The sequence below is a fragment of the Ostrinia nubilalis genome, chromosome 28 (assembly GCF_963855985.1).
Source record: "Ostrinia nubilalis chromosome 28, ilOstNubi1.1, whole genome shotgun sequence".
NCBI classification, from domain to species: Eukaryota; Metazoa; Arthropoda; class Insecta; order Lepidoptera; family Crambidae; genus Ostrinia; species Ostrinia nubilalis.
Window position 1 is genome coordinate 2,759,050 of NC_087115.1, and position 12,508 is coordinate 2,771,557.

Sequence of the window (12,508 nt, forward strand, 5' to 3'; positions counted from 1 at the left end):
CCTAACCCTATGAAAACAAAATTCCTGTATATGTTACCATAGGAGTCACTTAAAAATTAGAGATTGAAATTGAAAAATGGGCACAAATGCAGATCTGCAGAATACCAGTGGCCGTAACGTGCTCCCGAGTACGTTATGGTCTCATACTGAGCAAAGACCAATTTGGTACAACTTTATTATTTTTGCTTTGTAATGTCAATGTGTATCATTTAGTACCAAATAAATATTTTTTCTTTCTTCCTTTTTTTCAAACCTCTCAAAAGAATACTGACCGTCTCGAGTTGATACGGTTACGTTCCGTTTCCGGGATTATAAGTGTTCGTCCTTTATCTTTCAGTCGCTGTGCAGTGTCACGATTCTGGTTGACGCATGCGCGGTCCGCCTTCCCTTGCCTGGACGAGCCACATCTAAGGGCCACCTTCAAGCTGACCATAGTAAGAGACAGGTAATTATACTAAAGCCCGGTCTGTGAGCACGTAGAATTTTGTCCAATGACCCCAAGCTACCCAACCTTATCGCTCGCGCGTAATGTTGCTGTCGCGCTCGCACACTCACTGCGGGCGCCCGTCGCACAGTCGCGACAGCAATATAATTACGCGCGAGCGATAAGGATGGGTAGATTGGGGTCAATGGACAAAATTCTACGTACTCAGCGACCAGACTATACCCAACATTGATGAAATAAAACGCGGCCATAACAGCGTATTACACTTGAAAATTTCGACAGCTGTATCCAGTGTCTCTAAGTAGCTCAGTTGGAAGAGCAGTCGCCCGGCAAGCGAAAGGTCGTGGGTTCGGTTTCCGCCTTAGGCAGTTCGATTTTTTAAGTTGTTTATTTAAAACGTAATATCATGTAACATTATTGTGACCGACTTCGAACACCTATATGTTCTTCTGATTAATTTCGTTGCGGGTTCAACGACAGTTCAACTTCCCCCGAGACAAACATGACCTTTATTTGGTTGGGTTTTTATTGGCGGTCAAGCTGTAGATTCTGACTACATAGGAGTTGCAGCGGTGGGAACGAGAGGTGGGAATAGTCCCGTGTGGTGACCGACATAGCCCGCAGAATTGCTAAAATGAGTTGGCAATGGGCGGGGCACGTAGCTCGTTGAGATGATGGCCGTTGGGGCAGAAAATTCTCGAATGGCGACCACGAAACGGAAGACATAGCGTGGGCCCCCCACACAATCTGGTGAAGGTCACTAAAACATGGATGCGGGCCGTTCAGGATCAGTCATTATGGAAATCCTTGGGGGACGCCTCCACTCCAGAACCTTGCTGCCCCATCGGCCGTCAGTTCTGCATACTATGTAAGATGGTGAAGATTTATTGATTGATCCACTGTGTTTACACGTTTCAGATTCCACGTATCGCTGACAAATATGCCCATAATGGCTACAGAGGAGGCTGGCTTCTATTTGGGACACCGACTGGTAAGATTTATGCATCCTTAAGATTTTCTAATTTACTCAGCAAGTAAAGCCGCGGTAAAAAGCTAGTAATAATCAAAATCATCATTACAACCCAATCGAGCTAACTGCGCACCTTTGCGCGCTCGCTCCGTCCATACCAGAGCGGTGATAATAATATGTCGTCACAGTCGCCAGATGCGCATCAAACTCGACTGGGTTGTAAACTCCATTTTTATCTAACTCTTCTCTTCACAGCTAGTGTTGGTTTCGCACTAGTACGTATTTTGCAAGTTGATGGTTTGTTTAAACACGTATCTTTGTTACCTTAAAAAGAAGCGGGGCCTCCTAATACAGGTTTACGAGTACATAAAATTGCGTCTGTGTTACAAAGACTGAGGACAAGTGGGAATGGAATCCTGAAAATGATTGCTGAGAGGCTGGACTCAGCCGTCTACGAGGGGCGGCTGAAAAGTTTTGAGCCTAAGTATCTTCAAGTGTTATTATTGACTCGCGCTAAATTTAATTAATTTGCCAATAACCTCCTTAGTATATGTACAAAGTTTCATTTCATTAGCGTCATCACGCTTTTAGTAATTAATTTGTAAACATCATCATGTCTCAGTCATCCGCGCAATGTACGAAATTGAAGTACACAGTTGTCATAAAATTCCTCAAAAAGAGGAACAAACCGCTGACGGTAACATTTGATGAGATGTTTACAGTTTATGGGGAGTCTGGGCCTTCATTTGCCATCATGAAACATTGGATCCGATAGTTCAAGCATGGCAGGGAGTCGCTAAAAGATGACCGCAAGTCAGGCCGGCCAGATTTCGCCATTAACGAATAAAATAATGAAAATTTTATGAATCTTGCTTTAGAGATCAGCGAATTAAGCTGTGACAGATAGCTGAAGCCATAGGCATTAGCAAGGAACGTATTGGCGATATTTTTCATACTAATTTGCACATGAAATAGGGGTGCGCGCAATGGGTGCCAAAAATGCTCACGCCGCTCGACAACCAGCGTCGAGTCACAACTTCGCAGGAGTTTTAGGACATCTTTGGCCATAATCCTAACAAATTTTTTTCTCACATTGTCACTATTGATAAGTAATAGATCCGGCAGTACGATGTAGAGTCAAAATAAGAGTCAATGCAATGGATTTAAAAGGGAAAACGCCGCCGCGGAAATTCAAAGTGGAGCGATCGACACCCAAGCTCATAGACACTATTTTTGGGATTGTGGAGGAATTTTATTCATTGATTACCTATTTAAAAAAAACTACAATAAACGGAGATTATTACACTGTACTGTTGATAAGAGTGCGTTAAGTGGTTGTTGAAATATTGAGAGGCAAACTGGCGAAAGGAAATCTGTTATGCACATCGCGCATGTTGCATGGCTTGCCTTGCCCCAGGTAAAATTGGATTTCAAGAAATTAATCACCCACTACACAGTTTAGTCCGAATCCCCAGCTATTTTGTCTAATTCTCAAATTGGAAAAAAGACCTTCAGGAACGAAGATTTTTGAGTGACAAAGAAATTAAGGCGGCGTTAAAGGCTCATTTCGAAGGCAAAGATTGCGAATTTTTTTTCAGTGGGTTAAAAGCTCTTTTACACAAATGTAAGAAGTCCGTTGTAGTAGAGGGAGATTAAAGAGGAAAATATATTTTTTATACTTTTCTATCGGCATTTTTAATACCCTAGGCTCAAAACTTCAGCCGCCCCTCGTATGGTCGCTTTGTTGACTTACACATTAGGCATGTGAAGCTATACAGCGTCCATGGATAAAAAGTCAATATACTTACATAGTTTATCGAACCCATGATGTACGACTAACATATTTCTAAGAACATTGTTACTAACTCTACTGTAATATAGTCTCTAAGTTCAAATTGTTACTAACCAAACTATGGACTGCTTTTGTCTGAAAATAAATGAATTTTATTTTTATTTATTTATTATTATTTATTATAAAAGGAGACAGCTTCTGGCCTCGGGCAAGTCAGATTTTTTATATCAGATCGTTGACTTAGTTTCTTCAAAGGGTTCTAGGTACGCCCATGGATACTGAATAAAGATATTAGGTATTTCATTTTTTTCACAGCTGCAAGACGAATTCGGTCAGTCCCCCCCAATGCCCCCCCACATGATGTCAATGGCCGTGTGTCGGCTGCAGCGCCGCGCCGCGCCCCCCCTGCCTACCGACGCGACCCCCACGGTGACCCCCACTGATTTAGCCCCCACCGAGCCGACGGATGATATGGAGGAACCGGTGCTGCCCCCTCCAGAAATCAGCTTGTACAGCGATCAGCAAGTGATTCTGGATGAAGCTGGGTAAGAAATTAAGATTATTCTTTCTTATTTGCCTATAGTCTGGTCTGCGAGCACGTAGAAATTTGTCGCGCTCGCACACTCACTGCGGGCGCCCATCGCACAGTCGCGACAGCAATATAATTACACGCGAGCGATAAGGATGGGTAGCTTGGGGTCATTGGACAAAATTCTACGTACTCAGCGACCAGACTTTAGGCGCATGCCACCGACTTTTAGTTGGATTTTAATTTGTATGAAGAATCGGCCGATACCAAATCGGTGTAACTTTCATACTTGCCCATACTTTCAGCCCGACCCAACTATCGGCCAACTAAAAGTCGTTTAGTGTAATGTAGAACAGGGATGTTATGGATATCCGTAACCGTAACCGAAACTTTCGGATATTCGAAAAAAACAAATATCCGTAACCGTAACCGAAACCGGTATAATATTATTGCTATATTCGTAACCGTATCCATAACCGAAACTACATATCCATAACATCCCTAGTGTAGAATATCCAGCTATAGGGGCTATCGGGCGATCTCCAAAACTGTCAAGTCATTTATTTACTGCAATAGGCTTTTAAAAGCACTTTTACACGTCATAGTATTACTTCAACCCTATTAATAAATGGGCAGTTTTTCTCAAGAAACTCAGTAACATTTGTCAGCCTCTTTCTTAGCATATCTAGATAGAGATAGTTATTTATTCTAGGAAGTTGGAGATCGTCCCAGGGGCGTTCCTTGGGAGAAACTTAAAGCCTCCCCAACCCGCCTGGCCAGCGTGGGGAGTGTAGGCCAAATCCTCCACTTGCCTCTGGTAAATTAGGGTCAACTCTTGCAGTGGAGACTAAGTGATGTGCTGAAGAAAAATTCGTCGTTTCAGGCAAATGACGTCCACTGCTGAACAAACACCTCACCCAAGGATTTCCATTAAGTGTTTAGTTAGGTATACAGGATGTCCTAAAAAGTAGTGTCAAGCCAAAGCCCAGTAGAGCATCACTAGGGCTACCCGAATCACTGCGACTTTTGGTAGTTCTCAAGTTATGATTTTTTTTTACAACATACAGGATTTTTAGTTTTTAGTTGATAGCAGTTTTAACCTATAATTCTTGTTTCAGACCTCTCCTAGAATGGGTGCAGAAGACGATACAGCATTTCAGTTACGAATTGAACACGTCGTACCCCTTACCTAAGTTCGATATAGTGGTGGTAGACGGTGGCAATCCTTATTCTGAAGGCTGGGGACTGATTACTCTGTCTCCTTCTACTTTGACTGACACGAAAACCATCGCCAGACTGCTGGCCCAGCAGGTTAGTTCATCATCATCATCATTTCAGCCATAGGACGTCCATTGCTGAACACAGTCTTCCCCCAATGATTTCCTTAATGACCGGTTGGCAGCGGCCTGCATCCAGCGCCTTCCTGCTACCTTTATGAGGTCGTTGGTCCACCTTGTGGTTCATAGCTCAAAGTTGCACAGCGTGATATGGAAAGGGCTATGCTCGGTGTTTCTTTAGATCAAATCATAAATGAGGAGATCCGTAAACGAACTAAACTCGCTGACATAGCCCGACAGATTAGTTACTTAGATTCTGAATTCTGAATTTCTTTGAACTGTGTCCTGAACAGTCCCGTTATTTTTTCTATTCTAATGCTGAGTTCTCATCTTACTTTAACAAGGTTAAAAATCTGTCAAACTCCATACAAAAAACACCGGTTTTAGATCGTTTAACATCCACGAAGACGCGCCCCATCACTTTTTGGTCTCGGTCGCGCGGGGTGCGGGGAGTTTGATCCGAACAATCCGAGCGTCATTATTGTAGTGTGTGTGTGCACTCATAGATGATTTAGCGTGTACCAATAACACTCAGACATTAGCGGAAGAATGGTGGGACGCGTCTTCGTGGATGAAACGATCTATAACGTTCGAAAGAATCTCTATTCTGAGGTGATCCGTCTGCTCGTTTGCCTCCAGTCACATAAAAAAAAAAAAAAAAAAATATTCTCTTAATAACATTTAGTGAACTCAGCCTAAGACTGCTTTTTGGTCCTCAGTGGTTTGGCGGGCTAGTCTCACCTCGTTGGTGGAGTTCCCAGTGGTTGATGGACGCTCTGACGTCAGTGCTTGCTGAGAAGGCACCAGCGATCAGCGACAGCGCGTCTGAGAGGCAGCAGGATGCTTTGTTACTGGACCATGTGCTGCCTGCACTCAGGTATTATTACCCTGGTATCATAGTCCAACCTTCGAAAGCCAGTAATCATCATCATCATCTCAGCCATAGGACGTCCACTGCTGAACATAGGCCTCCCCCAATGCTTTCCATGTTGCCCGGTTGGTAGCGGCCTGCGTCCAGCGCCTTCCTGCTGTCTTTATGATGTCGTCGGTCTACCTTGTGGGTGGGCGTCCCACGCTGCGTTTTCCGGTACGTGGCCTCCACTCCAGAACCTTGATGCCCTATCGGCAATTAGTTCTGCGTACTATGTGCCCTGCTCATTGCCACCTCAGCTTCGAATGCCAGTAATACCGGCACTAATTTTGTTGCGGGTCTTTTTGAAGCCACGATAGCCGAACGATGAAGGGGTCGGACTAGCCGACTCGTGATCCAAGAACGCGGAACCCTGCTGCCGTTCGACTATTGTGGTGAGCTCACTCGTGACAACCATATTTTAGCTTAGTACGTATACGTGTTTCATCTTGACTGACAGTTAAATTCTTATTTGTAACATTGATGAAACAAACGCGACCGCAACAGCGTATTGTCTAAGTAGCTGATGGAAGAGCAGTTGCCCGGCAAGTGAAAGGTCGTGGGTTCGATCCCGCCTTAAGCTCATAGTAGACTTATAAACTCTGAAAGAAATCAATACCGTATCGCCTTCCGCGAGCAGTCATCGCCTTTCGCGCGCTGTCATCTGCGAAGCGAGGCGTTTACGTTACGGTTCGAATAAGACCCAGAACAGACGGTGAAACGCAACTGAAACGAAACTGCAGCACAACTTTCTGATGATTCTGATGAATGAAACTGAACCTGAAAGTTTGAAACTTTCAGTTTCAGTTTCATTCATCAGAATCATGAGAAAGTTGCAGTTTCGTTGCAGTTGCGTTTCACCGTCTGTTCTGGGTCTAAGTGTGCGTTGCAATATGGAGTTTCATACAAAGAATACTGACCGCCTCGAATTGATACGGTTACGATCCCTTTCCGAGTTGAAAATGTGCGATGTTCTAAGAACGGTTTGTAAGAACTATTTATTAGTCCAAACAAATAAAGATATTTTGACTTTGACTTTGACTTAAGCATTTCGATTGTTTCAAAGTGTTTTTTTCTGGTAGGGCACAAAAGATAAGGAGACATGTCAAGTGCCCCATAAGGGCTACCTTTTCTTTTTTATTATTTTCTATATTTTGACTTTCATAAGTGCCACTTGTGGTCTAAACTGAATAAATATTTTTGATTTTGATTTTGTTAGGTTTTATTTCCTACTTTTCAGGCTAGATTCAAGCAACTCAGTGCGAGCTGTGGCATCCCCCAGGCTGGATCGAGCTGACATTGAGGCAGCTTCGGACGAGCTATCTTTACATAAGGTAAGATTTTACAATCAAAAGATTTCGTATACAGGGTGTGGTTTTGTAAAACAACAAATCAAACAATATTTGTATTATTATTCCATTTTCTTCCCTAAACTTTGAATTTTTGACAATTAATATCTAATTACTAAATTTGATAATATCATTGGAAAGAAGAGAAGCTAGAATGTTTTTACCTTTAATATTTTTTTTATCGAATTCTAAGTTGAATTTTTTATCGTGGGTTGTACTTTTGTTAAACTTTGGCGGCTCGTAACTAGTTATCCAATCATTATCTTGACCTGAAATTTATTTTATTCAACTAAAGACATATTATTCGATATTAATATCAAATAAGAAAGCGGTTCAAAACACACGAGAAAACAAATTGAGGCCTTTTTAGGTCAAATTTTGGAAAAAAATAAATAATAACAAAAATATAAACTTAAAAAAAGTGACTCATTTAGGGTCAAATAGGCGAACTGGTATTCATAAAATGACCTTACCTTACCCACGAAATTTGTCGAACCTTCCGCCAAACACCCTGTAATAGTTGAACGATGGTGGCGCCTCTCTGTCAATGAATTTGGTGGGACAGTTCAGTTTAGGTCATATAGACGATGCTGATAGAATGTGCGTTGCAGCATTGAGTTTCATAAAGAATACTGACCGCCTCGAGTTGATACGGTTACGATCCCTTTCCGGGTTGGTAAAATATGTGCTAAGGCCTTAATCCGGCACTGAAATGGATGCCAACGATTTTTTTTTTTTTACATTTTACACTGCGCCTCTAGTCCCAAACCAAGCAAAGCTTGTACTATGGGTACTAGACGACGGATATAAACATACTTTTAAATACTTTTTTTTGTAAATACATACATATTATACGAGTACATAGAAAACACCCAGACCCGTCACAGAAATTAAAATTCATCATTTCAATTTCTGCCCGGCCGGGAATCGAACCCGGGACCTCTCGGCATAGTAGTCCGTTCTGAACCACTACACCAAACGGCCGACAAATTTCAATTTACTGTGATATTTTTATCTTCAGGGGGCGGCCATAGTGAGCATGGCAATAGAGGCGGCGGGGGAAGCGGCGGGGAGGGCTGCGTTGGCGCGGCTTCTGAAGTACCACAGGGCTGCTAGCGCTGACGCCAGGTAAGACCTACACCCTACACTATAGTCTAATCTGCGAGCACGTAGAATTTTGTCCAATGACCCCAAGCTACCCATCCTTATCGCTCGCGCGTAATTATATTGCTGTCGCGACTGTGCGACGGGCGCCCGCAGTGAGTGTGTGAGCGCAACAGCAACATAATTACGTGCGAGCGATAAGGATGGGTAGCTTGAGGTCATTGGACAAAATTCTACGTGCTCACAGACCGGGCTTTACCTACACGACACTTTACAACGCCTATCTACAGCTTCGACTTACGTCTCGATCATCCAAGAACTTGATGTCAAACAGCGTCTTTCTTCCATCGTCCATCGTATTCTCAATTTCTTTTGCCATATAACACGTGGAGACGTCGCTTCTGTTGAACCACTTGTCGTGCAGGGGAAGGTTGAGACAGAGTAAATACAAATGAGTAGGTCATCTTCATAGAAACCAAGGTTGAGGGCACAAGAGCGCGCGGCAGGTCGCCCATGCGCTGGACTGACCAGGTCAAAACCGCACTCAATGGTCAACTCCACGAGTTAACAAGAATGGCAATGCAGGAGGAATGGCGACGGATTGTGAGGCTTACCACCGGGCCGGGGGTGACGACCACTACCACTCTGGAAAGAGTGTAGCGACGAAGAAGATCTACAGGGTGTTTGTTTTCAATCCTCGCCATATTTATTTAGGTGATCTATTATGACTTACATAAACTCATTATACACCAAAAAAAATACAAACGAAAGTGGAATTTTTAGCGAATATTTTCCGTGCGAAATCAACTGTACTGTGGCTCGCAATACTGAAATAGTTTACACTGCGGCACTCATCGAGCTACGGGAATCGCTCGCTTATCATGTTGAATAACCTCCTGAAGGAAGCCACTTAAAGTAGGTGGTGTAAAAGGTACTTATTTATCTTTGACTACCTAAAGTTAAAGTTCGTTTACAATTTTTTTCGAAGTCAATTTTTTTACTGATTCATGATCAGATTCTCAGAAACTCCCCGAATATGGCGAGGATTAAATCAACACCCTGTATACTACGCTAGAGTGGTAATCCCCTGTCTTTAACCCCTTCATTCCCTACAGAGACCTCTGGCGAGCGCTACAGCACGACAGCGGCGATGACTCAAGCACCCACGCCCAGGCGTGGGACGGCTGGTGCGAGCGGCCTGGGTACCCGTTGCTGTGCGCCACGGTAGATGGCGACAACGTGGTCATCAAGCAAAAGAGGTAAAATAATCCTTCTATTCTATATTATTAAAGCCAACACACTCTTACAACACACAAATACACACACCACACACATACACACACCACACACATACACACACCACACACATACACACACCACACACATACACACACCACACACATACATACAGCACGCCCAAAGTAGTATGTTTATGGAATATTTTTACGGAAGTGGGCGTTAGTAGTCGCACCACAGTTCTCTGAAATTTTCTTGTTTCCAATAAATAAAATTTGAATTTTTTGAATTTTTAATGACTCTAAAGGCACAGCAAATCTCTATGAAATCCCCACTGCGGCTTGGAGCTGCAGCGCGTGCCGAATTGCAAGATTTCATAGTGGTTTGCAGTTTGGCAGTCTGCGGTCTGCAGTCCATCGATGGACTTGTACCTTAAGTGAGAAGCCACACGCGGCGCCGCAAACATTTTGCCGCATCACTGTACACATGTGATATGCGGCGCCGCAACGGCACCGTCTCGCTCAATCGAAGTGCGGTGTGCCTGCAGTGCGGCGCCGGAACGCACCGTCTGGCATAATCATTGTTTTTTTATATGCAAAACACCGCAGCGACAACTTAAAACCACGATTATAACTGTGATTTTAAGTGTAACTCAATGATAGAAATGATTTTACGGGTATCAAATTCGCGGAAAATAGTTTTTTGTCACTGTCTAACTAAAGGACGTAGCACACTTATCAACCCGGAAAGGGATCGTAACCCACCTTGAGGGGGTCAGTATTCTTTGTAGGAAACTCCATTATGCAGTATGGAGTTTCGCACACTTATCCGCACTGTAACGTAAACGCCTCGCCTCGCGGTTGACGGCGCGCGAGAGGCAATGACAGCTCGCGAAAGACTATGCGGTATTGATTCCTTTCCGAGTTGATAAGTCTGCTATGACCTTAACTATAGTCTGATTTGCGAGCGCGTAGAATTTTGTCCAATGACCCCAAGCTACCCATCCTTATCGCTCGCGCGTAATTATGTTGCTGTCGCGCTCGCACATTCACTGCGGGCGCCCGTCGCACAGTCGCGACAGCAATATAATTACGCGCGAGCGAAAAGGATGGGTAGCTTGGGGTCATTGGACAAAATTCTACGTGCTCACAGACCGGGCTTTACCTATTAACGAACTATATTTTCAGGTTCGTCATGACAGCAGACCCTCCGGATGTAGACGCGCCCATGATGGACAGCCTTCTGACGTTCGACTTAAGGGCTGAATTGGACGAGTTATTTTATGAACCTGGTAAGTGTGCTAGGTGTTTCTTTACGAGATCGAATCAGAAATGAGGAGATCCGTAAACGAACTAAAGTCGCTGACATAGCCCGACGGATCAGCAAGCTGAAGTGGCAATGGGCAATTTTCTTGAACTTGGCTTGACTGCTGCCGCGCGTTAGATCTATGTTTTCTGTCGAAAATTTATGATGTAGTTTCACCCCTTTCCGGGGTGGCACACTAATGCAGGCAGAGAGACAGTTTGCCATTAGTAACGTAAAACAATTTATTTATACACTCGACATCAAATTAATCGCACCTCCCGCGACAAGCACTTATCAAACGTACGCATCCCCACTTCCCACCAACATTGCTACCATTTAAAAGCCTAGTTCTAAACATCAAAATTCATTAAAGGAAAGGTTTTTACCCAAAAAATGTGTCTTCAGAAGGATCCCGAGTCCCTTCTTCAAAAAATAGGTAGTTACGATTTGGCCAACTTTAATGGCTATAAAACTGTTAAATTGGGATTAATTGCTATCCATCTCTTAAAAAGCACACGTAAGATCATTATTTGGTTTTAATAACCACAAAAATTGGTCTACTTGGTCCCAGAGGTGAGCTTCAAGTGAGGCCTTTTTTCAAGTCACATTTATGGTACCTGTCAATTGTTATAAAAAAATTAAATGTGTTTTTCTTTAAGTTTAATTAATGAGCTTTCAAATAACACCAATATTGTTGGGTCACCATGATTGTGTCAGAAGAAAATCTTTAAAGTTTGCGTCGCGGAAGGTGCGATTTATTTGATGTTGAGTGTAGTTCTAGCGTTTAAGTCAGTCAGTCAGTGCATGAGGTATGGGACCGGCACAGGAGTCTGTTTTTGTAACGTTAAACGTCAGATCGCCTTCAGATTTATATCCTACGTCACAATATCGCCCCTCCCGTGTCGCTCCCATACCTCAGGCACTGACCGAGTTAAGCTCTAAAACCCGGTCTGCGAGCACGTAGAATGTTGTCCAATGACCCCAAGCTACCCATCCTTATCGCTCGCGCGTAATTATATTACTGTCGCGACTGTGCGACGGGCGCCCGCAGTGAGTGTGCGAGCGCGACAGCAACATAATTATGCGCGAGCGATAAGGATGGGTAGCTTGGGGTTATTGGACAAAATCCTACGTGCTCGCAGACCAGACTATAGACCTACTCTCATTTTTCCAGAAAACCTCACAGAGTCCTTAGAAGACGACGTCAACGCAACCACCACGGTTACTCCACCGACCACCACGCGGCGACCAGCCACCACCACCAAGCCACCACCTCCGAACAAGTGGATTATACCACTCACTTTCGTGGTGGGGCCCACGGAGGATGAAGATGATCTGGAGAACATCACTAAAGTGTGGAAGAATACAACAGAAAATCTGCAGAACGGAACCTGGTAAGCGATAGAGATATAGAGAGATGTCAAGTAGGGATGTTATGTTAGTTTCGGTTATGGATACGGTTACGGATATAGGAATAATATTATACCGGTTTCGGTTACGGATGTTTTTTTATTTCGGATATCCGAAAGTT

The 12,508-nt window shown here is 43.7% G+C and overlaps 2 protein-coding genes and 1 long non-coding RNA gene across 3 annotated transcripts in view; all 3 read left to right on the forward strand.

The window, feature by feature from the left end:
• Positions 1 to 343: 343 nt before the first annotated feature.
• LOC135085364 (uncharacterized) lies at positions 344 to 3,641 on the forward strand. Its single transcript, XR_010260085.1, has 3 exons — positions 344 to 445; positions 1,364 to 1,436; positions 3,523 to 3,641. It is a non-coding gene; the product is annotated as an uncharacterized LOC135085364 (long non-coding RNA).
• A 32-nt stretch (positions 3,642 to 3,673) lies between these two features.
• Positions 3,674 to 9,699, forward strand: LOC135085193 (uncharacterized). Its single transcript, XM_063979946.1, has 6 exons — positions 3,674 to 3,752; positions 4,855 to 5,047; positions 5,793 to 5,950; positions 7,224 to 7,317; positions 8,354 to 8,460; positions 9,552 to 9,699. Exons 1-6 carry the CDS (start codon positions 3,679 to 3,681, stop codon positions 9,697 to 9,699), a joined length of 774 nt encoding a protein of 257 aa, XP_063836016.1. The 5' UTR covers positions 3,674 to 3,678.
• A 949-nt stretch (positions 9,700 to 10,648) lies between these two features.
• Positions 10,649 to 12,508, forward strand: part of LOC135085194 (glutamyl aminopeptidase-like) — an 84,039-nt gene continuing 82,179 nt past the window's right edge. The window contains exons 1-2 of the mRNA XM_063979947.1: positions 10,649 to 10,963; positions 12,152 to 12,371. Coding sequence (XP_063836017.1) covers positions 10,867 to 10,963; positions 12,152 to 12,371 — 317 coding nt within the window. The 5' untranslated portion in view covers positions 10,649 to 10,866. The remainder of the gene's footprint in view (positions 10,964 to 12,151; positions 12,372 to 12,508) is intronic.